General features: G+C 45.7%; 2 protein-coding genes across 5 annotated transcripts in view; one reads left to right on the top strand and one right to left on the bottom strand.

Moving 5' to 3' along the window:
* The window catches only part of Ankrd27 (ankyrin repeat domain 27), a 53,436-nt gene extending 32,095 nt beyond the window's left edge, over positions 1-21,341 (top strand). For 2 of the 3 annotated variants that reach the window (XM_031386213.1, XM_031386211.1), the window contains exons 18-29: positions 884-1,081; positions 2,989-3,048; positions 3,174-3,293; positions 4,934-4,978; positions 8,700-8,822; positions 10,398-10,595; positions 11,408-11,527; positions 14,088-14,249; positions 15,887-15,998; positions 18,216-18,294; positions 18,501-18,573; positions 20,115-21,341. In XM_031386213.1, the coding sequence (XP_031242073.1) occupies positions 884-1,081; positions 2,989-3,048; positions 3,174-3,293; positions 4,934-4,978; positions 8,700-8,822; positions 10,398-10,595; positions 11,408-11,527; positions 14,088-14,249; positions 15,887-15,998; positions 18,216-18,294; positions 18,501-18,573; positions 20,115-20,345 (1,521 nt within the window). In that variant the 3' untranslated portion in view covers positions 20,346-21,341. The remainder of the gene's footprint in view (positions 1-883; positions 1,082-2,988; positions 3,049-3,173; positions 3,294-4,933; positions 4,979-8,699; positions 8,823-10,397; positions 10,596-11,407; positions 11,528-14,087; positions 14,250-15,886; positions 15,999-18,215; positions 18,295-18,500; positions 18,574-20,114) is intronic. The other variant, XM_031386212.1, reaches the window with a different exon arrangement.
* A 2,580-nt stretch (positions 21,342-23,921) lies between these two features.
* The window catches only part of Pdcd5 (programmed cell death 5), a 5,556-nt gene continuing 4,296 nt past the window's right edge, over positions 23,922-25,181 (bottom strand). For both annotated transcript variants that reach the window (XM_031386214.1, XM_031386215.1), the window contains exons 5-6: positions 24,361-24,432; positions 23,922-24,094 (exon numbers count right to left, since the gene is read on the bottom strand). In XM_031386214.1, the coding sequence (XP_031242074.1) occupies positions 24,047-24,094; positions 24,361-24,432 (120 nt within the window). In that variant the 3' untranslated portion in view covers positions 23,922-24,046. The remainder of the gene's footprint in view (positions 24,095-24,360; positions 24,433-25,181) is intronic.

The raw sequence follows: 25,181 nt of genomic DNA on the forward strand, positions 1-25,181 counted from the left end.
TGTGTGGTCTATTCAGTGAGCAGTAGGGTCAAAGGTATGGCTTCAGCACAGATGTCCTTGAAGAAATTTCAAATTGTATCTAGTGTTATGTAATTTGTATCTATTTCTTCAACAGCTTTTTGTAGTAAGAAAAGTCATTTTCAGTTACAGTTGGAATTGCCTTCTGCATAAACTTTCTTGGTAAATACTTGCCCAGCCCCTAGTTTGAGATTCGTTTAGGATGACTCTGCAGTCCACTATATAATTTTATTTTCTTAAATGTTTTCCAATATACATATACAACATAACTACATATATATATGTATATATATGTATGTATGTGTATATATATATATGTATATATATGTATGTATATATACATATATACATACTCACAGTGCAACTGTGTTCTGGAAATTTGAAAACTTCTATTATTTTTTGGATTATTTTGAGACAGACCATCCCTGACTCTCACCCAGGCTGACCTCTAACTCTTTCAGTTTTCCAAACACTGAGATTATAGGCAGGGCTACTCCTTATTGACATTTGGTGATGTTTTTTTCCCCTGTCACGTTTTTGCTTGTTATTGGAAGTTGCCCTAAGGTTTCCTTGAATGCTAGATAAAGAGACAAATGTTACACCACTGAGCCGCACCCTCAGCCTCTTAAGGGGTGTGTTGGGGTTAGAGGATTCTAGACAAATATTCTACCACTGATCTAATTGGATTAATGAGGTGTCCTGATCAGGGAATGTAGAATGCTTGAATTGTAACTGCTGGTTTTCATATTTTGTCTTGGTGAGTGGAGCCTTGGTTAAACTAGGGCATGGACCATGGCTGAGGGAGGGTCTGACGTTGCCCTTGGCTTTCATGTTAGACAACCATGATTTTGCTGGATCTTTGCAGTGTGTGAAGGCCCTGGTCTACTATGATGTCCAGACCTGCAGATTAGATATTGGTAACGAGAAAGGAGACACAGCCCTGCACATTGCTGCACGCTGGGGTTACGAGGGCATCATAGAGACGCTGCTGCAGAATGGAGCCCCCACAGCCATCCAGAACAGACTGAAAGAAACGCCACTCAAGTGTGCATTGAACTCAAAGGTAGGGCTTTCCTCCTCTGAGCAACCCCGTGACTCTTACAAGCAAACAAACAAACAGAAACAAAAACACTGCTCACAGACTGGCCTCCTGAGAAAATGTAAGTTAGCACCTTAGGACAGAACTTAGCCTCTGTCCTTCGGTTACATTTTTGGATGCTGTTGTTAATGGGCTTTGCTTTTTGATACAGTTTTGTTAGCCGTTTTTCTCAGTGTGATCATTATGAGCTGCTCCCAGCAGAACTGGCTCTGGCCCCTGAGCGCTAGGCCTCTAGCAGCCAATGAATGGACTGTGTGAAGATGGGTGGCGGCTTTGTCTGTGAAGAGCACAGACAGCAAGCAGGGACAAAGCACCGCAGAGTCAAGCACCCTTCTCTCTCCTCATCTCTGCTAATAGAAGCTTTATTTTAATTTGGCCTGAAATTGTGTGAATGAATTAGGTAAATACTGAACCACAGTATTTAGCCCAGGCTAGCCTTGAATTCATAGCCTGCCTCAGTCTCCTGACTGCTAAGATTATAGGCCTGGTACCACCATGCCTCAAAACTTGGTCTCTTGAAGAAGAGGCGGAAGTCCTGGATTTTCCATCTGCCCAGAGGATGGAGAGTTTGCAGGACATAAGGTTTGTTTCCTTTCTTTTTAAAAAAGATTTATTTTATTATTTTCTTTTTCTTTTTCTTTTTTTTTTTTCCTTTTTTGGTTTTTCGAGACAGGGTTTCTCTGTATAGCCCTGGCTGTTCTGGAACTCACTCTGTAGACCAGGCTGGCCTTGAACTCAGAAATCCACCTGCCTCTGCCTCCCAAGTGCTGGGATTAAAGGCGTGCGCCATCACTGCCTGGCTTATTTTATTAGTTTTAACTTATATTTATTTTTAAATGAAAGATACTTCTTTGAAAAATTGATTTTTAAGTGTGTGTGTATCTGTGTGAATTATGTTTTTGGGGCCTAGCTAAATGCGTCAGATCACCTGGGAGTAGAGTTATAGGCAGTTTTGAGCTCCCCTCAACATGGCTGCTGGAAATGGAACTCAAGTCCTCTTGAAGAGTAGTGTTCTTAACTACTGAGCCTTCTCCACCCCTATTTTTTTTTTAATTTAAATTCTATGTATGCATGTTTGTCTGTGTGAATGTATATACATATGAGTGTAGTGCCCCTGAAGTCCAGAAGCGGGCATTGGATATCCCTGGAGCTGGAGGGACAAATGGTTATAAACTGTCCAACATGGGTGCTGGGAACTGAACTCAGGTCCTCTGAAGAGCAGTATGTGTTCTTAACCCCTGAGACATTTCTCAGGGAGATTCTTGCTATTGTTAAAATCTCATGCAAGCTCTACAAGTAAATGCAGCAATAGAAAGAGAGTCCAGACTTTGGTGGCCATCGTCATAGTAATCATCTTAAGAAGGATTCCTAAATCAGTGCTAAAGTCATCTGTGCAAGGTGATCAGTCATAGAATATTCTAGGTCTCAGTGTGTCTCTTCAGAAGATTCTTTTCATTACAAAAGAAGAAATGGTCCCTGGGGGCATTTAACGGACAGTTCCTTCGTAAGCCCAGCATTGCCATTATGAAACAAACTGATTTCTGGTAAAAATAAATGCCATTTATTAAAAATAGTGGGAAAATTCTCAACAACTATTTTTAAAATTCTAGCTCCTTTTCAAACAGAATATTACATTTTAAGTTTTATTTTGTGTGTGCATGTGTGGGGATTGAATGCAGGTGGTTGAGCTTCGCAGCAAGTGTTTTTAACCTGCTGAGCAGTCTGTGCAGACCTCAGAGTTAGCTAAGACCATCTAAGACCATCTCCTCTGACCTCCCCTGGGGCCTGGCAGGCAGACGGGGGCTGAGGATACAGAGAACTTGTTATAGTCCATCTCATTAGATGCCTTTCCTGTGCCCGTTGTCCTCTAGATTCTGTCTGTCATGGAAGCTCATCATCTATCCTCTGACAGGAGGCCAAGGCCTTCTGAGGTAAGTCTATAAGTCTATAGGGCCATGCCCACTGGTGCCCCTGGAGCTTGGCACTCTCCTCTAGGCCTGACGTGTTTGTGACCATATGCATGTCCCTTTTGTTGCCTGTGTGCCTTCCCCTCCAGGTCCCTGCACAGTCCCCTACACGCTCCATGGATTCCATCAGCCAGGGCTCCTCCACCTCCAGCTTTTCTTCCATATCAGTGAGCTTCAGGCAAGAAGAGGTCAAAAAGGACTACAGGGAGGTGAGCCTATGAGATGGGTGGACCCTGGTGTAGGTGGGCCAGTTACATCACTGTGGGCTGACCACAGCTGCCTGCCAGCCTGAAGCCTGAGTACGAGTTATAGGACAGCCAGTTTGTTTACTCCAAGGTCAGTTCCTTTGAGATGGGCCCAACTGTGTGTTATGTGGTCTTCATTTTTTCTGGCTCTTCTGGGTCTTTTCTCCATAGCAGTATTTGGAATGTGTATGAGGGAGTCGGGATGGGGGGGCACAGAGACACAGAAAGAGACAGAGACACAGATCTGGGACAGGACAAGAAATAGACGAAGACACTATATGCTACGAAAAACTTATGTGTATAAAGCTGAGAGTTCCAGGGTCAGACTCTCAAAGTCCATCCTCTGTCCCCACCCCACGAGCATCCCTGTTAATAGCCTGATGCATATCTTCCCTTACGGTCTGACACATATACCCATCACATTTTGTAAAACCTGATTTATGGTCAGTCTTTTGTTTTTGTTTATTTGTTTGTTTGTTTTGTTTTCCATAACAGGGTATCTCTGTGCATTCCTGACTGTCCTGAAATTAGCTATGTCCACCAGGCCGGCCTGGAACTCACAGAGATGTGCCTGCCTCTGCTTCTTAAGTGCTAGGATTAAAGGCATGAACTGCCATGTCTGGCTATTTATTTATTTATTTATTTATTTATTTATTTTGGGTTTTTTTTGAGACAGGTTTTCTCTGCGTATCCCTGGCTGTCCTGGAACTTACACTCTGTATACCAGGCTGTACTCGAACTCAGAAATCCGCCTGCCTCTGCCTCCTAAGTACTGGGATTAAAGGCATGCACCACCACTACCCAGCCCCGCTTTTCATTCCTTCATAATGCTTGTTCAATCTGCCTCCTCCTTCAGCAGAAGTGAAGATCATTACCTCATGGTTCTGTTGCTCCTCTGTAGAGTCACTGACCACCCTACAGGGGTCATCCAGCACTCGCACGCCAAAGCATCCTCCTGGCGGGCATATCCAGTAAGCCCCATGCAGAGTCACAGAAAGACACCCAGTCTCTCAGAGGCCTGCACTTGTTCTTAGGAAGGGGTGCCTACTCTCAGACTATCAAACTGTGAGACCTATCAAAGACCTATCAAACTGTGAGAGCTGAGTATGAGGATCATGGTGGCTGGTTTTTTCAGAAGTGATCCTGACCTGGCTCTGGTGACAGACACCTCTTGTCTTGGCTCCTCAGGAGGGTGAGGAAGGAAGACCACCTTGACTTGGTTTGCTTGAACAACTCAGTGAGACTCTATCTTGAAATATAAAGTAAGAAGAGCACTGAGGAGTCTCTCTCAGGGAGAACACTTGCCTAGATGCTTAAAGCCCTAGGCTCCACTCCCAGTGTCACCGAGCAAAAGGAAGAAAGCCTTATTGTGTTGAGGTTACTGTCACTTCACCTCCTAACCAGCAGCTTCAGTCTGTGTTAAGTGGGAGATGGCTTCGTGCAGCTTTCAGAATGTTCTAGATGGACAGTTTTGGGGATACATTTGAAAGGCACTGAGCGAGCCACTAGCCAGAAGGCTGCCAGGGCTCTAGAACACTGGGTCGTTTCTGTTGTTCTTTTATTGTTAAAGCCGTTTCCATGACTTGCTTTTTCCTTCCATTAAGGTAGAAAAGCTTCTAAGGGCAGTTGCTGATGGTGATCTAGAAATGGTGAGTTTTTCAGAGACTGTCTTTCTCATTACTCTGACAAAATGCCTGGTGCTTGAAACTGAAGAGAAAGAGGGTTGGTTCACAGTTTCCAAGTTCAGTGTACCATTGCAGAGACAGCTTGGTGGTGGGATCATGAGGCACTTTGCATGGGGTGGACCTCGAAGCAAAGGGGAACCAGAGGCAGCCAGGGGTGGGCGTGACCTCCAGGGGCCTGTCCCTAGTGCGGGTCTTTCCATAGCCAGGTCCAGACTTCTAAGGGCTCCACAGCCTTCAGGGTATGCTGTGAATAGCAGCCCAGTGAATGAGCATCAAAACAGGGGCCTGCATGGGACATTTTGAGATTAAGATCCCAAGAAAGCCCATTTTCAAAGCTCTTAGTTTGAAGTGGCTGCACTCATGTCTCCTGCCTCAGAGTGTCAAGCTATGTTGCCTCTCTGTAAGCTTCCCTTCCTCCTCCCCCTCCCCCGGAGGTGGAGGCTTCTCCCAGGGAGAAGGTGCATAGCAAGCATGGCCCCGCCCCTCCCCACTTCTGGTCTTCTAGGCATTGCCATTCTGGGAGTCAAAGTGATGATGGCAAGAATCCAGACCAAGGTTCAGGAAAGAGAGGAACGGGGGAGCCAAACATAGCCAGGGTTGCATGAAACTCAGTGGCAGTATATGGACATCAGGCTCCTTCCTGGGCTAGCAGGCTTGAGGCATTGGATGTCACAAGCAGGGATGGGACTCACACCAACAGCAGCCAGTAGGGGCAGTCCTCCCCAGGGTACCCATGGGCAGTTTCTCTTCCTGGAAGCACCATGCCCTTGCTTAGCAAACCTAGAGCTCTGAGTGAGTCATCTTCCAAGGGCACGTTACAGCTTTCAAGAGTGCTTTCAGAAGTCTGGTGGAAGGTTGGCAGTGATGGTGGCATACACCTTTTAATCCCAGCACTCGGGAGGCAGAGGCAGGAGAATTTCTGAGTTTGAGGCCAGCCTGGTCTACAGAGTGAGTTCCAGGATAGCCAGGGCTAACACTGTCTCGAAAAACAAAAGAAAATACTAGAAAGCGTGCTTTTTGTGGCTGGAGAGATGGCTCTGTGGTTAAGAGCGTTTACTGCTCTTGCAGAGGACCTGGGTTTTGTTCCCAGCATCGCAGCAAGGGACTTAGAACTGTGACCTACTCCAGCCCCAGGCCTCTGTGGGCATCAGGTATGCCTGCGATGCTCATATACTCATGAGGCTCATGCACACACACACACACACACACACACACACACACACACACACACACCCCACACACATACAAAATAATGATAAATCTTTCAAAAAAAGAAGACTTTTCACTGATGACCAAGTGGGCCCTGTTTGTTCCTTGTGTTGTCATGGTGACAGGACAAGTGAAGAGAAAAGAATTGTTTCAGCCTATGGTTTCCGGGGACTGACCAGAGAGTTGTTTGGTTCCATGCATTTGGGCAGAATACGACTGTGGTTGAGACAGACGAATATCTTCACCTTGTGAGGGCCAAAAAAAAGCCTAGACAGAGAGCCTGTGAGATGGCTTAGGGAGGGGAGGGGCTTGCAGCACAAGCCTGACGACCTGTTTGAGTCCCTGGAACCTGTCACAGAATTGTCTTCTGCTCTGACCTCCACACGTGTGCTGTGGCATGCGTATGACCTCCCAGACCCCAGTCATGCATACGTGCACACGCAAACATGCATACAATAACAGAGTTTTTAAAGAGGCAGAGCAAGGAGGGAGCAAAGTGTTGGGGATCATATAACCCCTCCGCAAAGACCCACCCCAGGTCACCTGCTCCCTCCAGCTAGACCCCCACCTCCAGAAGTTTCTGGCACTTCCTGAAGCAGCACCATTAACTGGAGTGTAGACATCCAACCGGAGCCTGCATGGGAGATTTCATACTCAGACCTTTGCAGAGGTGATAAACAAGATCATCTGGGTCTCACCTTACAGCCTCTGGGACAAAAGAAATGTACACAGTTGCCATAGATTAGCCTTTCTCAGAGGCTGATGTCAGTCCATCCAAATGACACTCTGGAAGACACAGGAGTCTGCACCCAGCTGCTGTTGGGCTGGTCCTCTCACAAGACCATCTCTGGAAAACCCAGTATTCTAGTGGCCTTTAGGTATTTAAAGGCCACTGTGGGAACCTGATACATAGTCTGTGTGGCAAGCAATGACTAGCCCAGTCATGACCCATCTGCTCTACCTCCCACTGGGATGGGGTTCAAGCCACTTATGGAAGGGGTGGACGGTGGCAACCTACGAAGTGCCACGAGTCACCATCTAGACTGACCTTGTGCTGTCACAAGGGCCCTTTCAAGGCCACTTGTCAATCTGGTCCCTGCCTTGACTTGAGATCTGAGCTAGCTGGTTTTGTAATTGCCATCCCAATATAGAATCTGGAAGGGCCATGGCAGGCAGGAGGCTTGGCATTGATGGCGATCCCCCAGAAGCTCTGCCCTCTTTACAGGCATATGCTGACCCCTGAAGCCTGTAAGGAAATGCATGCCTGTGGCTGCTTTCTTTATCTTTCTTTCATTTATTTATTTATTTATTTATTTATTTATTTATTTATTTGGCTTTTCGAGACAGGGTTTCTCTGAGTAGCCCTGGCTGTCCTGGAACTCAGGCTGGCCTCGAACTCAGAAATCTGCCTGGCTCTGCCTCCCAAGTGCTGGGATTAAAGATGTGCACCATCACTGCCCGGGCTGCTTTCTTTCTTAAAGGAACACTTATTGATAGTTTTCTTTGGGGGAAGGGGCGGGATCTTACTATGCAGTTCAGGCTGGCCTCAAACTTGCAGTCTTCTGGAGGGGTGGAATTGCAGGTTTGGACCACCACACACGCTGTCTTCTCAAGTTTCAGGTCATAGTAACTAGTGAGTGCTGGAAGCCAGCATATCCTGTTTGGAGGTTTCTTTGCTTTGGCCCTGCGTGCTGGCATGTGGGACTGGCAGGACCGTGGTGTGGGTTCAGGGATTTTCGTGTGCTCTGGAATTCAGCATTGAAGACTCATCACAGGGTTTCTGTTGGGTGGCAAGGAAGGATCTGGGGTTGACCTGGTATCTTAGTTAGAGGTTTACTGCTATGAATAGACACCATGACAAAGGCAGGCCTTATAAAGACAACATTTAATTGGGGCTGGCTTACAGGTTCAGAGGTTCAGTCCATTATCATCAAGGTTGGGAGCATGGCAGCATCCAGGCAGGCATGGTACAGGAGGAGATGAAAGTTCTACACCTTCATCTGAAGGGTGCTAGTAGAAGACTGACTTCCAGGCAACTAGGATGAGGGTTTTAAAGCCCACACCCACAGTGACACACCTACTCCAAAAACACCACACCTTCTAATAGTGCCTCTCCCTGGGCCGAGCATATAGAAGCTATCACACCTGGCCAGGTAGCATATGAGAGCGTACTCAGGGCCAGGGTCTAAAAGCTTGCCCTCCAAGCAGCTTCAGTCTGCCCCTCTTGGGGCAAAGACTTGTATGCTAGAAAATGATTGGTTAATCCTTCTGTGCTACCCAAGGGGACCTAGAACAACTTGAGCACAGGTGGAGTGTAGATTTATTATTGAGGAACAAATGCTCGTCGTCAGTGACAGCAGTGGTCCAGGGAGCTGACTTAGGAAGTGTGTGCATGCATATGTGTGCAAGTGTGCACACTGCTGGTAAAGGTATCAGAATAATCAAGATCCTGATTCTTCTCATTGCCCACCACCAGGTGCGATACCTTTTAGAGTGGACGGAGGATGACCTAGATGATGCGGACGATGCCATCAGCACGGTGGATCTTGAATTCTGTCATCCCTTATGCCAGTGCCCCAAGTGTGCTCCAGCTCAGAAGGTAATGCAGCCCTGACTGGAAGTCACTTATGTAAATCAGGTGTAGAACTTGGCGGCTGGTCTTGAACTCACAAAGATATGCCTGCCTCCGGACCTCATGAGTGTTGGGATTAAAAACATGCATCACTATGCTGGGCTTTATTTTGATTTCATGCATGTGGGTGTTTTGCCTGCATGGGTATAAATGCACCTCATGTGTGCAGTGCTCAGGAAGTCCAGAAGAGGGCATCAGGTGCCCCGCAACTAGGTTAATGGTTGTGAACTGCCATGTGGGTGCTGGGAACTGAACTCAGGTCCTCTGGAAGAGCAGCCAGAGCTCTTAACTGCTGAGCCATCTCTCCAGCCCTCTTTTTATTCATTATATTCTTTTTATTCTTGAGGTGTGATTTACATACCACGAGATCCAACTTTTAACTCCGATGATTTACTTTTTATTCTCAATGAGATGCCCCACAATGCAGTTTTGTTTGCCTTCTCTCAGCGTGCACTGTACTCTCAGCGTGACTTTAAAAACTGCTGGGGATGCCTGGGGTGATGGCACATGCCTTTAATCCCAGCACTTGGGAGGTAGAGGCAGGCGGATTTCTGAGTTCGAGGCCAGCCTGGTCTACAGAGTGAGTTCCAGGAAATCCAGAGAAACCCTGTCTCGAAACAAAACAAAACAAAACAAAACAAAACAAAACAAAACAAAACACCGCCAGGGATAAGAACGCAGTTTCAGGATTAAAAATTAAGGTGAAGTGGGAGATAAATGATATACTGGCTGTGTCAGGAGGTTTGGCAAAAACTTAGGCAACCTAGTTATTTAATCTCAGGCCGGCTTCAAACCCCTTTGTAGTTAAGGATGACCTTGGAGTCTTGGCCCTCCTGCTTAACCCTGGGGGATAGGATTCCAGAGTGTACTACCCCCGCCCCACCAGCTTTTGTGCATAGTTTCCTACTAAACATTGTCTTGAAGCGAGACCGTGTCTGTGGTGTCTGTGTGTTAGTATCCCACTGCTCATGAATGTCCACCTTTGCCCTCATCCCTGGAGACCCATGATCTGTCTCCTGAGCTTTGGGATCTGTCACTCCTGACGCTGATGGGTTGTTTCCTTGGCAACTAGGCACGTTTTCAAGCACTACAGTGAGTAGCTTTCTGTTTCACCGAATGACCATCGCTTTGCTTGGAGGCTGTGATGCCTTCTGGTTTGTGTGTTTGGAGTTAGGGTTAGTGTCCAGTGCACCTGTGTGGTGCACCCTCGTCCCAGTCTTATTTATTACACAGACTTGGTTTCCTCCATTGCATTTTGTGTACTACCCCGTCTGTGTTTTGTATCTTTGGAGCTCCTTCCTGACATGATAAGGCATTCTTGCGGAGGGGGCTTACTCTATTGAAATGTAGAAGTCAGTCTTTTGGTATCTCATCTCCTTCTGAAGAAGTGGGAAGTCATGAGCCATGTTGAGTCCAGGTCCCTCTGTGATTCCCAAAATTTGCCTAGGAGCTGTGGGGGAGCAGGAAGATGCTTCCCATCACCACCCTGGCCTAGCTTCTTAAGTACTAATGCCATTTATCTACACCCTCTGCATTTTCTAGAAACTGGCAAGGATTCCTGCCAGTGGGCTTGGTGTGAATGTGACCAACCAGGACGGCTTCTCCCCGCTGCATATGGCTGCCCTGCATGGCCGAACAGACCTCGTCCCCCTCTTACTGAAGCATGGTGCCTACTCGGGTGCCAGAAACACAAGCCAAGCCGTCCCACTCCACCTGGCTTGCCAGCAGGGGCACTTTCAGGTATGGGCCACATCTCCCAGGCAGCAAAATAGCTGCTCGATTTTGTCAAGACCCTCACTTGGTGACAGTTCACCCGGGACAGTCCTGAGGGAGGCCCAGAGGACAGAGCAATTCTTTCCTTCCCACGGTGGAACCCCTGACCTGGGGCTGGTACCAGTGCCCTTCTCACTGCCATTCAGGTTGGGTGGGGTAAATCTGTCACTGTGCTTCTGACCCCAGCAACAGTGTGTCTCCTCTGCCAAGGTGCTGGTCTCTATACTACACAAAGTAGCTTAGTATTTTATAAAGTATCATCAAGGCCTTAAATAGCAGTTCAAGACAGAATTTTGCAATTACTCTCTTCTGTTTTGAGACAAGGTCTTCAGATGTAACTCAGCCTGGTCTCAAACTTTCAATCCTCGTGCCTCAGCCTCTTGAGTGCAGGGATTACAGGTGTATGACTTCACATCTGGCTTTGAACCAATTAGCTTCCTAAAATGTGTTTTCTTTGGGAAGTTGTCTGTGTGTATGTGCCTTTAGAAGTTCCACTGTGGGGTTTTAAAGACAGGACCATGTCTCCAGTCTGCATCTCTCTTAGATGTCCAGCAGACTGCTTCCCACCATGCACTGGAAGCAATGGCTACAACTCTCCTTAGGTAGCTATAAAGATGGAAACCCTAGTGCCTCGTGTATTGTGGGCACAAAGTAGACCCCCACAGATGAGAATGCCCCTGTTACTCATCCCCTTGCTCCAGAGGGTCCATTTCACCTGAGAGGAAAGATTTCTTTTCCTGAGTTATAACTAAGACTGAAGTTTTTCTTCTCTGGACTAGGTGGCAAAATGTCTTTTAGATTCCAATGCAAAACCTAATAAAAAGGACCTCAGTGGGAACACGCCCCTCATTTGTGCCTGCTCTGCTGGCCACCATGAAATCGCGGCACTGTTGCTACAGGTAAGAGACCTCCCTGCCACACCAGGCTTTTTTTATTTTAAAAAAATTTTTGTCTTTATAGTTTTTAAAGATTTATTTTTATTTTTGTGTATGTGTGTTTTGCCTGCATGTATGTATGAATATGTATGGTAATGTACATGCAGTATCTACAGAGGCCAGAAGAGGGCACCAGGTCCCCTGGAACTGAAGTTAACAGGCTGTTGAGAGCTGTCTAATGTGGATGCTGGGAACTATATCCAGGTCCTCATCAAGAGTGGTACACACTCTCAACCACAGAGCCATGCAGTGAGAGCTTGGAATTTTGGTGTTGAGAGAGTCCTTGGCGGTTGAAAATTCCAATACAGAATGTAAAAAAGTTATTAGACCGTTAGAGGTGTGGGCAGCGCCTATGGACAAGTGGATAAGGGATACACAACCAATATTGGTTCTGATGTGTACCATGCTAATAGCATAGAACAAGCTATAACTAGAGGGCTCAGATCCCAAATTCCTAGTGCTTTAATTGTGGCAATTACGGTCATTTGCACAGAGATGGTGACCGAGCCACTAAAGGTCTCAGCTCTTAAAATACTTGGTGCTTTAATTATGGGAAATTTGGTCATTAGCAACAAAACTGTGAACAAGGCATCTCTAAGGTCACTGTTTTTTTTATAAATATAAACCAGAAAGAAGGCCTAGGCTTCTACACCTAGGATATACAGGCAATGTGGCAAGGACTGCCATTGGAGCAATGAGTGTAGGTCCAAGAGAGAGATCCAAGGATATTTCTTACTGTTGGGAAACAGCCTTGGGGCCCGGGCTTGAAGATGACCTCTTGTAAGCCAGGAAGCATTAAGCAGACAGAAAAACCTCAACACTCAGCAAAAGAGAGACCAGGTTATTATAGAAAAACTATGGAATTAAATCATCCTGTATACTATCTGGATGTGTTAAAGTCAGAGTAGAAACCTGGGAAAGTTTTGCTTTGGGAACGTGGATTTGTTTATATCTCCACAGGAAATGAAAAGCTGTGGATACCATCAAAATTGATAAAGATTAGAACTGAACAGGAGAGGTCTCCTGAAAACCTTGGCCACTGATCCGAAAAGCACTTATTTCATTGAAAATGTCTCTGTGCCCAGCAGTGGTGGAACACGCCTTTAATCCCAGCACTTGGAAGGCAGAGGCAGGCAGATTTCTGAGTTCGAGGCCAGCCTGGTCTACAGAGTAGTTCCAGGACAGCTAGGGGTACACAGAGAAACCCTGTCTCGAAAAAACAAAAAAAAAAAAAAGGATCTGTTTATGATTTCCCGCTACCCAGCATAATTAATGGCTTAAAACAGGAAGGAGGAAATGCAGTGAGAATTTTGGAATTTTGGGTTCCTTGCAAAACATAGAAATATTGTAAGAATAATATTTCTGTTTTAATCCCAGGTGTGGCATATGGGGCTGCTTCAGACTGTCCACAGCAACTGACTATGATTTGCCTTGTGCTCTAGTGGGGCATGATTTTGTCACCTGCTGATAGTTTCTGCAAGTGTGTGACATTTAGGATTCTGGGGACTTTTCGGAGGGTGTATAAATGCTAGGGCCCTGAGAGGCAGGGTGGGCTGTTGGTTGTTATGGTAGCAGTTTGTTAAGTAGTCATGCACAAAGAAGAAATACACGTGCACATACTTAGGAATTAGAGAAAAATAGAAAAAAAGATCTAAGTTCCAAGAATTTTATACTGAACCACACACCCAGGAAGCTGAGTTTGAGGCCACATAGGCTGCATAATAACACCATCTCAAAACAGATTTTTTTTTTTGAGACAGAGTCTCACTATGTACCCTAGCTACCTAAATTCTAAATTCCATGCCTGGAACCCAGGCTCTGGAGTTAGTGAGACTAGTGGTGTTAAGAGCACTGGCTATTCTTATTTTATCTTTTCTTTTCTTTCTTTCCTTCTTTCCTTCCTTCCTTCCTTTCTGTCTTGTTTTTCAAGACAGGGTTTCTCTGTGTAGCCCTGGCTGTCCTGGAACTCACTCTGTAGACCAGGCTGGCCTCATACTCAAAGATTCACCTGCCTCTGCCTCTCAAGTGCTGGGATTAAAAGTGTGTATCACCATGCTGGGCATTCTTTCAGAGAATCTAAGTTCAGTTCCTAGGACCCACATAGTGGCTTACAGCCACCCATGCTCCATAATATCTGGCACCCTTTTCTGACTTCCAAAACCATAGGGCATACACACAATGCACATACATGCATACTGGCAAAACATTCACACACATAAAATAAAAAATAAACCTCTTTTAAAATGTGCATGCCCTGTGGTTCATGCCTATAGCCCCAGTACTCCAACCTCAGGATGGGAGGTGGGAACAGGAGAATTAGCATGATGTTCTCACATTCAGTAAAGCAGAAGTAAGAGAGACCCTGCCTCAAAAACAGCCAGGAGGAGTGAGCAACACCCAAAACATTGTTTTCTGTCCTCTGTGTGTGCCGTGATGTATGTACCACTGCCATTAAGTGAACTTTTGAAAAAGTCACTTTATTGTGAATAGTCACACAGATTGTACTGTCCCATTTCTCTCCTAGCATGGGGCCTCCATCAATGCTTGCAACAACAAAGGCAACACAGCCCTGCACGAGGCTGTGATGGGAAGGCATGCCCTGGTGGTGGAGCTGCTTCTGTTTTACGGAGCATCTGTTGACATCCTGAACAAGAGGCAGTACACGGCGGTGGACTGTGCCGAGCAGGTGAGGGGGAGCGCTTGATGAAGCAGCTCCATGCTACCTGAAGCACATTGTGGGTTACTTGTGTTCAAAGCAGATGGGAGATCACAAGAGCCAGGTCTTTGGTGCTCTGTGCTGAGCTAAGTAAGCAGACCAGACATCCACAGGCAGGGCAAGGTCCTTGCCATTGTCATCTGGCAGGGCATGCTTCCTGTGCCAGTGCTCATACTTCCTGGGGTAGCTTTAGAGGCCTAAAGGGAATGTGTGAATTACTACTATTAGACACCTTGGTGTGGTGCACACAGGTGCTGTCACATCTGAGAAGTGGCAGGTTAGACATCGTTCTGGGTTTGCCAGCCCTGTAGCATAATGGAGTTTTAGTTGTGGATTTAAGTGAATTTTTTTAAAGATTTATTTATTTATTTTCTGTATGTGAGTATGCACTCTACTAACTGTACAGATGGTTGTAAGCCTTCATGTGCTTGTTGGGAATTGAATTTTAGGACCTCTGCTCTCTCTGGTCGGCCCCGCTTGCTCTGGTTGGCCCTGTTCGCTTAGTCCCTGCTCGCTCAGGCTCAAAGATTTATTTATTATTATACACAAGTACACTGTAGCTGACTTCAGACGCACCAGAAGAGGGCGTCAGATCTCATATGGGTGGTTGTGAGCCACCGTGTGGTCGCTGGGATTTGAACTCAGGACCTTTGGAAGAGCAGTCAGCTCCTTTACTGGCTGGGCCATCTTGCCAGCCCTAGTTGTGGATTTAAATCCCTCAGATTCTGAGAGAATTTAGATCCCCAGCTTACTCCTCTCTCCAATGCAGCAAGTCAATCAGGGAGAAAGAAAGTTGCTTTCCTCTGTTCTTGTCTTCATGGTGAATCCTTGGCTTTAAACTCCAAATAACCCAATAGAGAGATGTTAAAGTCATGATAAATCCAACCTAATTATATGCCTATTTAATTTTAAGGCCAAAGGCGTGGCTCAGTGGTAGAGCCCCTGCTAGAATCCCTCAGTGAGGGGCTGGGGTGGGGTAGAACTACTGCCCATCATGTGCAAGGTCCTGGGTACCATCCCTAGTACCCAAGAAGGAAAACTTTCAAATATTGTCTCATTGTAGAGATTGGTACTTTTTAAGAAACTGTGCTGGGTGATGATGTGAATTTTAGTGTCCCTTGAATGGGTTGAAGTGTCTGTGAGGGTTGACAATACTTCACAGATAATGCTAACGTTTAATTTGCTACTTTCTCAAAGATGGATGATGTCGAGTATGTTCTACTATAGATGGGGGGGGTGGCTCCTGAACAGCTTTCTGGTAGCCATATAGTAACAGCCCCTACTGTGCTTAACCAGTGTGTGTAGTCGTTGGATGTACAGGTTGGGGAATCCTAGTGCAGGTCAGAGCTTCTAAATGAAGAGTGGAATTCTTTCTCGAAACAGTTTCCCTGTTGCCCAGGCTTGAACTCTTGACCTCAAGCCATTTCCCAGCCTCAGGTGCTGGGACAGTAGCCAGGCCATGGGACCCTGACATGTTTTTATTGTTGTTTGGTTGTTGCGGAGACATTTAGGGAGGGGTTTCAGTCACACCAGTATTAACATTTAGATGATACTCTGCAGAGAAAACATTTAAACAACTTAGTGACGCTTTCCCTTTTAAATTGTAGGATTCAAAAATAATGGAGTTGCTGCAGGTAGTGCCAGGCTGTGTTGCGTCTCTAAACAGCGTCGGGGAGACGGACCCCGAGGGTTATGTGACTGTCGAGATCAGGAGGAAATGTAAGTGCTTGGGAATTCTCTATCTGCCTCTGTTTGGGAATTCAAGGGTAGGTGGTGCTTTCGGGCTGTGTGTGAGTGTGGGTGTGAATGTGTTAATGTGTGTGAGTGTGTGTTTGAAGATGTGTATGTGTGTAATGTGTGTTCGTGTATATGTGTTTGAATGTATGTATGTGTTAATGTGTGTTAGTGTATGTGTGTGTGTTGATGTATGTTTGAAGGTGTGTGTGTTAATGTGTATGAATGTACGTGTGTGTTAATATATGTGAGTGTATATGTATGTGTGTGTTTGAAGGTATGTGTACGTGTTAATGCGTGTGAGTGTGTATGGGTGTGTTTAAAGGTGTGTGTGTTTATGTAAATGTGTGTGTGTATGTGTGTGTTTAAAGGTGTGTGTGTTTATGTAAATGTGTGTGAGTGTATGTGTGTGTTAATGTGTGTGTGTGTGTGTGTGTGTGTGTGTGTGTGTGTTGTGTGTGTGTGTGTGTAAGTGGGAGGCCAACCTTGGCTGTCATTCCTCAGGAGCTGCCCAACTTGTAGTCAGAGGGTCTTCCGTTGTGTTGGAGCTCCTGGAGTAGGCTAGCCTGGCTGCTGAGGATAGGACTCTACCTGTCTCAGCTTTCGCAGTGCTGATTACAAGCGTGTACCCCTACACCTGACCTGGATGTATATGTCTGTGCACCATGTGTGTTTGGTGCCCGTGGAGACTAGAAGAGAGCATCAGATGCCCTGGAACTGGAGTTGCAGTTGTACATGGATGCTGGGAACCAAACAGGGTCCTCTGGAAGAGCAACCAATGCTCTGAGCCCTGGAGCCTTTACTATGGATCCCAGGCTGAATTCAGATCTCCATATTTCTATGGCAAGCCCTTTAGCAGCTGATCCATGTCCCCAGATCTTCAGTGTCTTTTACTTTTGGGGTTTCTGTGGTGTTGGGCATGAACCTATGCATTCGCACATGGTAAATAGGTGCTCCACTGCCGAGCCATGTCCCCAGCCCTGTTTCAATGAGTTATAAAAATATATGAAAAATTCAATTATTCAATGAGGGATACCAGAAACCATGCTAGACCATGATGTATCAGATGAGGAACTGGTTTTGAACTGGTTTTCCGGTTGATTGTAATAATGTCTCCTGCAGAAGGAGGACCAATACTCTGTCAGCTCGACCATTCAGGCTTCCCCTCACAACTGGAGAGAGCAGCGGCCTTGAATCTCTCTTGCCTTGTGTCCTAAATCCAGGAGTTTTGTACAATTTTAGGGTATGCAGGGTAAATGGCAGCTTCCTCTAGGCCTGAGCCACTTAGACGTTAGAGCCTAAGGATTTCCCTAGCACATGCTAGGCGAGCGCCTAACACCGAGCCACACTCCTGTCCTCCTAAGATTTTTTTTTTTAAAGAACTATTTATTTATTTTACATATATGAGTACACTGTAGCTGTCTTCAGACACATCAGAAGAGGACATTGGATCCCATTACAGATGGTTGTGAGCCACCATGTGGTTGCTGGGAATTGAACTCAGGACCTTCGGAAGAGCAGTCAACTCTTAACCGCTGAGCCATCTCTCCAGCCTCCAAGGTTTTTTGTTTTTTTCTTTTTTTAGTTATGTTTATGTGTGCATGTGTATGTGCACATGAGTGGAGGTGCTCATGCTCATAGAGTCCAGAGAGGGCAGCAGATCCCTCGGAACCAGAGTTTCAGGTGGCTGTGTCTCCTGTGATCCAAAGCTGCATTGTATCTAAGAGTAGTACAGCGCCTTAACCACTGAGCTGTCTCTCCCCGCCTTCCTGTTTTCAGTTTGCAGGAGCACCAAGTGATTAGATTCCTGCCCAAACACTGCCTGGAATGAGCACTTTCTTGTTAAGAGGTTATTTAGAAGGGATTCTATCTTACAAGCTTTTCAAAATGGAGTATGAATACAGTTGCAACAGGTAGATAAACCCACTGGTATTCCTAGGAAGTCCCAGGGTGGCCTTGCCATAACCGACTACGGCTGAGGATCATCACTATAAAGACGAGCTCCGTCTTACCAGGGTTTGCCTAGCAAAGAATAGCCATCTAGTGGGTTATAAAAGCGAATGTAGCACTTAGCTTTCTAAATTTCAGTATGCTAGGAAATCAGTGTGTGTGTGTGTGTGTGTGTGTGTGTATGTATGTGTATGTGTTGCAAAGTCACCTTTATTTATGAAGTTTTCAGGTGTTTTGCTGTTTTATTCACAGGGAACCCCCAAATGTACAACCTGCCAGAGGAACCTTTTAGGAGACAGTTTTGCCTCATTAACCCAGGGGGGCGGTTCCAGTGAGTATCTAGTTCAAGTTGATTGGTGGTTCAGACCCTGCATCTGGCTTCTCCAGAGGTTGGGTAGAGGGTTGGGTATGATGCTGGGATATGTGTGGCTTTAACTGCTCACGCAATGCTGCCATCTTGTGGCCAGCGGGCTTTATATCATTATCCAGATATTTAACTTTGCTTTGGATTAATATGTGGTTTGTCTTGCATCTCAGGGAGAGGACATCAAGGGAGACTATGGGAAGGGATAGAAGTGTGCCTGATCTTACCGGACGTTCTCTCCAGGAGGTAAGTGATTACACAGCAAGGGCTTATGACCCAGCTTTAAAAAAAAAAAAATTGGCAAAGGACATTTTTCAACAGTCAACCTTCATTTTATTATCTCCCTCACTGAAAGAATTAGCAACAGATAAGCTCAGCAGTGGAGCAGACAAGAGTGTGGACTTAAGAGAAAATTTACAACTACAGCTCTGGCTGGGCAGCAGTGGTGCATGCTTTTAGTTCCAGCACTTGGGAGGCAGAGGCAGGCAGATTTCTGAGTTTGAGGCCAGCCTGGTCTACACCATGAGTTCCAGGGCAGCCAGGGCTACACAGAGAAACCTTGTCTCAAAAAATAAAATAAAATAAAATAAAAAAACAAACAAACAAACAAACAAAAAAACCCAACAACTACAGCTCTGGACAAGCATGGTGGCACATGCCTTTAATCCTAGCACTTGGGAGGCAGAAGTGGATGGATCTCTGTGAGTTCAAGGCCAGCCAGGGCTACATACTGAGACCCTGTCTTCAGAAAGTATAAAATTGCAGGCCTGAGCTGAGAAAGTCAGGGAGACGTGGGAAGTCATGTACATGAGAAGCTGCAATTCAGTATTTACAGAAAGTAGACTAGGCCAGAGTTTACTACTTTTTTTTTCTTTTTCCTTTTTTTGAGACAGGGTTTCTCTGTGTAGCCCTGGCTGTCCTGGAACTCACTCTGTAGACCAGGCTGGCCTCGAACTCAGAAATCTACCTGTCTCTGCCTCCCAAGTACTGGGATTAAAGGCGTGTGCCACCACTGCCCGACTGAGTTTACTGCTTTTAATCTTTGAAATAAGGATAATGTGTGTAGATGACATAATGTTATACCTACCCCCCCCCAGAGTTCTTTATGTACCCAGCTTCCTACTGAATCAATTAGAAAAAGCCCAATATACAGTCTATTCTACTGCAAAGTGAGGCTTCTCAGGAACACATGCCTTTCCCAATTGCTGAAGAGGAAGAATGAACAGCAAGCATGCCAACAGATTTGCTGGGACAAATGCACAAAACTTACAAACGGTCATTTTAGAGAACTTTTGCAGTAATTAGTGTGACGGATTTAGCATCACGCCCTTTTTCATACTGTAACGCAGACTATCCTCAAGCTGATGGTAATCTTCCTGCCTTAGTTTCCCAGGGGCTGGGGTTTTGGTATGAACTGCTATGCCCAGCTGATTTTATATTTAGTTTTCCACAGCCTTGCTTCTATCCTGCTCCTGGACAGGACATGTATCAGCTTTGACATCAGTCAGGTGTCCCCTTCCCTTGCTGCGTGACAGTCAGATGTTCTTACTGTGTGGTTTCCTTGCCGGAGCAGCAACCACACATATGATCAGAGACTAGAAACTCACAGAGCACTTTCTGTGCATCATACAGAACACTACAAACCCTGTCACCACATTCCAGTGGCCACTGTGCCTGTATGATTCTGAGTACGTTGCCTGACACCTTGGGGGAGGAATGGGTGCTGCCATCCTAGTCTAGATTTAAAGCACAGAACGGCCATGAACTAACTTTTATCTTTTCTTCAGCCAGAGAAGCAAAGAGTCACAGGAAAGCAGAGTGACTTGTCAGAGCAGAGCAGGCATCAGACTTCTAAGGAAGGAAACAAGGGGTTCCCAGAGAGGCCTGTACCGAGACAGGCTGGTCCAGGACACCGGCCGATGGTCCGCAGACACACAGTCAACGATGCAGCCATACTCCAGGTCCCAGAGATGACTGGACACCTGACCACCCACGAGGCTAGTGTTTCTCAGTCTTAGCAGTAAGGGACTGGTAGACCTGCTACAGAGACACGAGTCCACAGTAAGATGGTGAGCATGAACACAGTGTAGAACTAAGCATACTTTCAATAACCAGCTTGAGAGACAGCCCTCAGACTTACCACCCTCTCCTCTTCAAAGCTAACTAACATACTTGAAAAGGAATGGGAGGGAGTGAACGAGTCCCTCCATCTCAGCATGTGGGTTTCCTGGTCACAGGCAGAGGCTTCACCACCAGTTCTGACCTCCTTTGGCTGGAAGGTGCTAAATGTCTATGAGGTGGATAAGTAGGCAAACCTTACGCTAGAAGGATCCCTGTGTCTAGGAGAAGTCAGAGAAGCAATGTCGGTCTTATGGAACTGTGGATGCCAGGCAGAGAAGCATCCTGTCGGGATGAAGAAACAGAATCTGAAAACACTTGAACTGGAAGATGCCCCAGTGCTGTTTTGCTATCCGTCCCTGTGAAAAGGACCTACCATTCTGCCTTGTTCTACACCACACGTATGGGGAAAGTTGGCCGTCACTTTCCCAACAACATAGACCCCTGGGTCACTGCACGTTTACCTGTATGAATTTCTGCTCACTCTCCTTTCCGTTAAGAGCCTCCCCAGCACAGCACGCCTGACGGATGGTTACTAGAGAGCAGCTTTGGCACATCTTAAGTCTTTTGATTCAAATTCAAAACTTAGAGCACAAACCAGGTCAGAGTTTAAGTTAGAATTTGTTGCCATTGATTCCTTTTTATAACTTTCTATAGATTCTATTATTTTTTTATGTTCCTGACCCTAAAGTTGCAGACATGGGTTCATCCTGAGTCCATTTTTCAAAGGACTTTGTAAAGGGGAAATGGTTTTGTGCACATTATTGGAAATACTTGTGAATGTATAGAAGGGAGGGGCTGATTATTTTTCTACAAAGTAATTTATGATTTCTAATTTTCTAATGTGCCTTGGATATGTGCCAAATGATGGAAAACAGTAAACTTTGCCTCTTGATTGTGTTGTGCCATTTTTAAATTTTGCTGTGCAGTTTCTCAGTGACCCTTCTGTAAACCTGTTGTTAGAATCCTGGGGGAGATGGAATTTGCCTATTCCTTCTAGGGTCCCAATGACAAACCAAGATATGATCACTCTGGAGTATCACTAAGTTTATTAGGCCTCCTTGCATAACAGTGAGTGAGCGGTCACACCGGCAGGTCAGTGTCCAGCATGGATGAGGTCTCCTGCCTGTGTAGATGGTACCCCATCCCTAGTCTTTCCCTGCCTCTCTGTATATACTCTAGTCCCTCTCTGAGGCTGTGAGCAATTTCAGCAGCATTGGACACAACTGTTTGGAGGAGTGGGTAGACATTCAGCTGAGGGTCCCCTGATTGTGCCCCCCACAATACATACACACACCTCTTCTGTAAAGGAACAGTAACATTCAACAAATCTAGCTGCAATCTTTTGTAAGTGGACACAGCTCATGTGATAATTGTGGTAGTCTGGCTCAAGGATAGTCCTGCATAACACTGTGCTGTGTGGGAAACAGTCCTCACGGGAAGGATAGTCTTTTGTATTTAAGGGTAACTGGGATGCACACCTGGATCACTCAAGAGCAGACACTCACCCATCTACCTGCTCCAGGTTGATGGGTCAATGGCATACACAATTCTCAAGTACTCACAAAGACACTTTTTCAGGTGACACTTGTTACCTTGGCTGGTCTTGGACTTTTGTTCCGATCCCCTCAGCTTTCTGAGGAGCTGTGATTACAGGCCTGCACCCACACTCGGAACAGGAAAGAATGAATGTAGCCTCCTGATAGAATGAGCATGGATAGAATGAGTGTGGATGCTCTTGGTTTGTTGACCTTTCTCCCACTTGCCACTTAATGACAATGGGTGTTTGCCTGCTTCTCCATCTGTGTGCCTCATGTTCTTTAGGCCAAAAGAGGGCATCAGATTCTGAATAGAGTTCTAGGTGGTTGTGGGACACCCTGTGGGTGCTTGGAATCCCATCCAGATCCTTTCAAAAATGGCCAGCGCTCACAACAGCTGAGCCATCTTTCTAGCCCTTCCTTTTTAGCAAAAACCACTTTATTGACATCTGCTGCCTTGTCTCCAGGACTCAGGGTTTTTATCAGTGCAGAGAATCTCAAGAGGCAGACACACACACGTGAGGGAACTGTTCCAGTTTGCCAATGCAGACTCCTGAGGCACAGGTTCATCTCTTGCTGAATAACTGCAATGAGGAATAGAGCGGTTTACACCAATTATTCCTGCAAGTGTTCCAGTTGCTTTTCCCACTTAAAGGAAAACTTGATATGGCCATTAAAAATGAAGAATGTTCAAGTCTTTGTGTGTTTGCAATCCCAAGCACTGCCAGCTTCACACCCACAAGCTACATGCATGTAGCACATGAGCTGTCTTCAGGACCCTGTCCAACAGCCAACTTTCCATTCCCAATTGTCCTTCCACACACCTCAGTCAGTCTTGGCATTAGGATTGGTAACTGTACAGAAACATGTAACAAAACTTAAGAGACATGTCAGGTTGTCTTTCTAGCATTTCACATAAATGAGCCATAAAGCACACTTTAAGTATCACTGGTCATTTCTGAAGTCTTAAGCAGGGTACAAAATGTGCCTCAGTTAGCATTGTCTGCTAAGTGTTCATGAAGTTCTGTGTTCAATTCCCAGTGCCACACAGAATAGGTATGGTGCTACACATATGTAATCTCAGCACTAGAGATGTGCAGGCAAGGGGATCATGAATCTGAGGTTATCCTTGACTATAGGGTAAGCTGAGATCAGCTTTGGACACAACAAAACCATCTTAAAAACAGTAACAACAAACCCAAAACATATTATACAACAAAAATAGTCTGGACCAACTGCCCACAAAATCCTTCAGCAGGTTTGAGTAGGACAGTGCAGTCCTGAACATAAATTAACAATTTCTCTGCATTTTTTTAGGATTTTTTTTTTATCATGTACGTGTGTGTGTTTATAAGGGGGTTCATGTGTATGTTTCTGAGGCCAGAAGGTGTCTGATTCCCTGGAGCTGGAGGTAAGGGTAGTTGTAAGCTACCCAACATAGGTGCTGGGGAAAGACCCTGTGTCCTGTGCTCACTTAGCCGTCACTCCTGCCTGCTCCTCTTGTAAACACGTCACTGTTTCACTGTTCAACAGGGACCACAGGGACGTCCTAGTTACTTTGCAGAAGTATCACTCTAGTTGTTTTGGATCCAAGTGGTATTTGTTCAATAATATAAACCCAATGGCTCTAAAAATAAATTAAATCAAAAGCTGGGACTCTGAGAGGCTACCCGCAGAAGAGGAGACATCCCTGCCTTAAGAATGCTGGATGTGCTCAGATCTTAAAGCTGATTCAGTTGCCAGGGGTTTCGTTCCCTTGCCATCTCTGGCCGCAGCATGCTGGCACAGCTTCTATTTCTCCTCACATTAATGTCCCAGCTGCAAAGGATAAACTTGCATTGCTACCATTTAAAAGCTCTTGGTAAGAAGGGGGAAAAAAACCCATTCAAAATGCAGATCTTCTTTTGAGTTGCCTATGATTCTGAAACACCCAAAGTGTTTGAGTTTGAGGTACAAGTTTATTTTTTCAAAAGGCATGTATAGACAGGGACCGAAGTAAACATTTACAAGGTAGTGACTGTCCTAGACACTGCTCCACTGTAATTCCGTCTAAGCACATCCTCTTAGTAATCGTCGTCTTCATCAGAGTCCATTACTTTTCTTCTGTTGAACTAGGGGGAAATGAAAGGAAGGTCAGACACATTAAAAAGCCTCAGATTTTCCGAGAAGAACATTATGACTTAAGTGAGCTTTTGTCTCTATGTCTTTGAAGAGGGGTAGGTGCGAGAAGTAAGAAGTGTTAACAATTACCCTCTTTCCACATAGGCACTCTTCCCAACCACAACACAGAATCAAGGTGTCTGAAAGCTCAAAGCACTTGGACAGCTCAGGCAGCTGGAAACACCACCACCCCGCTCCTACCACGCCCCACACTTACTTTCACTGTTGTTTTCTTTTCTGTCTGTTGGCTGACTTTCTCAAGTATTTCTATTAAACCTTGTTCTGACACCTATAACCAGAAAGAAAACCAGGGTTTCAAAGCAAACAGCATGTCTAAGCAGACCAATCACTGTCAGAACTCTCCGAGAAGTGAGAAGAAGGAACAGAGGGCTCAGGAAAGTGAGCAGTTTAAGTCCATCTTTTGTCGCTGCTAGCAAGGCAATGACAACCACTGTGTGAAAGGTCACAGGCACAGATAAGCTACCTCTGCCCACGCCATCCTAGAGACAGCATCCTAAAAAAAGACCCAGTTCTTTCTAGCTCCAAGTGCAGACAGGGCTCTGTGCAGGCACTCAAACTTGAGGACTAGATTTCCCAAATATAATCCTCGTGGTGACACACACACTTGCACACACACGCGCGCACACGCAAACTAAGGACTTCAACCTTCCCTCACAACTACAAAGCCTGCACACAGGTGGTATTTTAGTTGATACTGGCAAACCCTATTTCCAGTGCAGAACAATTTAAGCTAGGAGACAAACAGTCGCTGGGTCACACCGACACAATGCTCTATACATGCCAGGGAAGGAGAAAGTGGAGAATTTGTGACATGCAATCTTCCCTTAAGATTTACAGTGCAGTGATAATTCTCTCCTTTAAAACTTTTTTGGAGTCAACAAGAATTCTATGTTCAAATACTGAAATTACTTGGTGCAGCTGTTTTTTTTTAAATTTTAAGAATTCATGTGCTGGGCAGTGGTGGAGCATGCCTTTAATCCCAGCACTTGGGAGGCAGAGACAGGCAGATTTCTGAGT

The sequence above is a fragment of the Mastomys coucha genome, unplaced genomic scaffold, assembly GCF_008632895.1.
Source record: "Mastomys coucha isolate ucsf_1 unplaced genomic scaffold, UCSF_Mcou_1 pScaffold21, whole genome shotgun sequence".
In the NCBI taxonomy this organism is placed as follows: domain Eukaryota; kingdom Metazoa; phylum Chordata; class Mammalia; order Rodentia; family Muridae; genus Mastomys; species Mastomys coucha.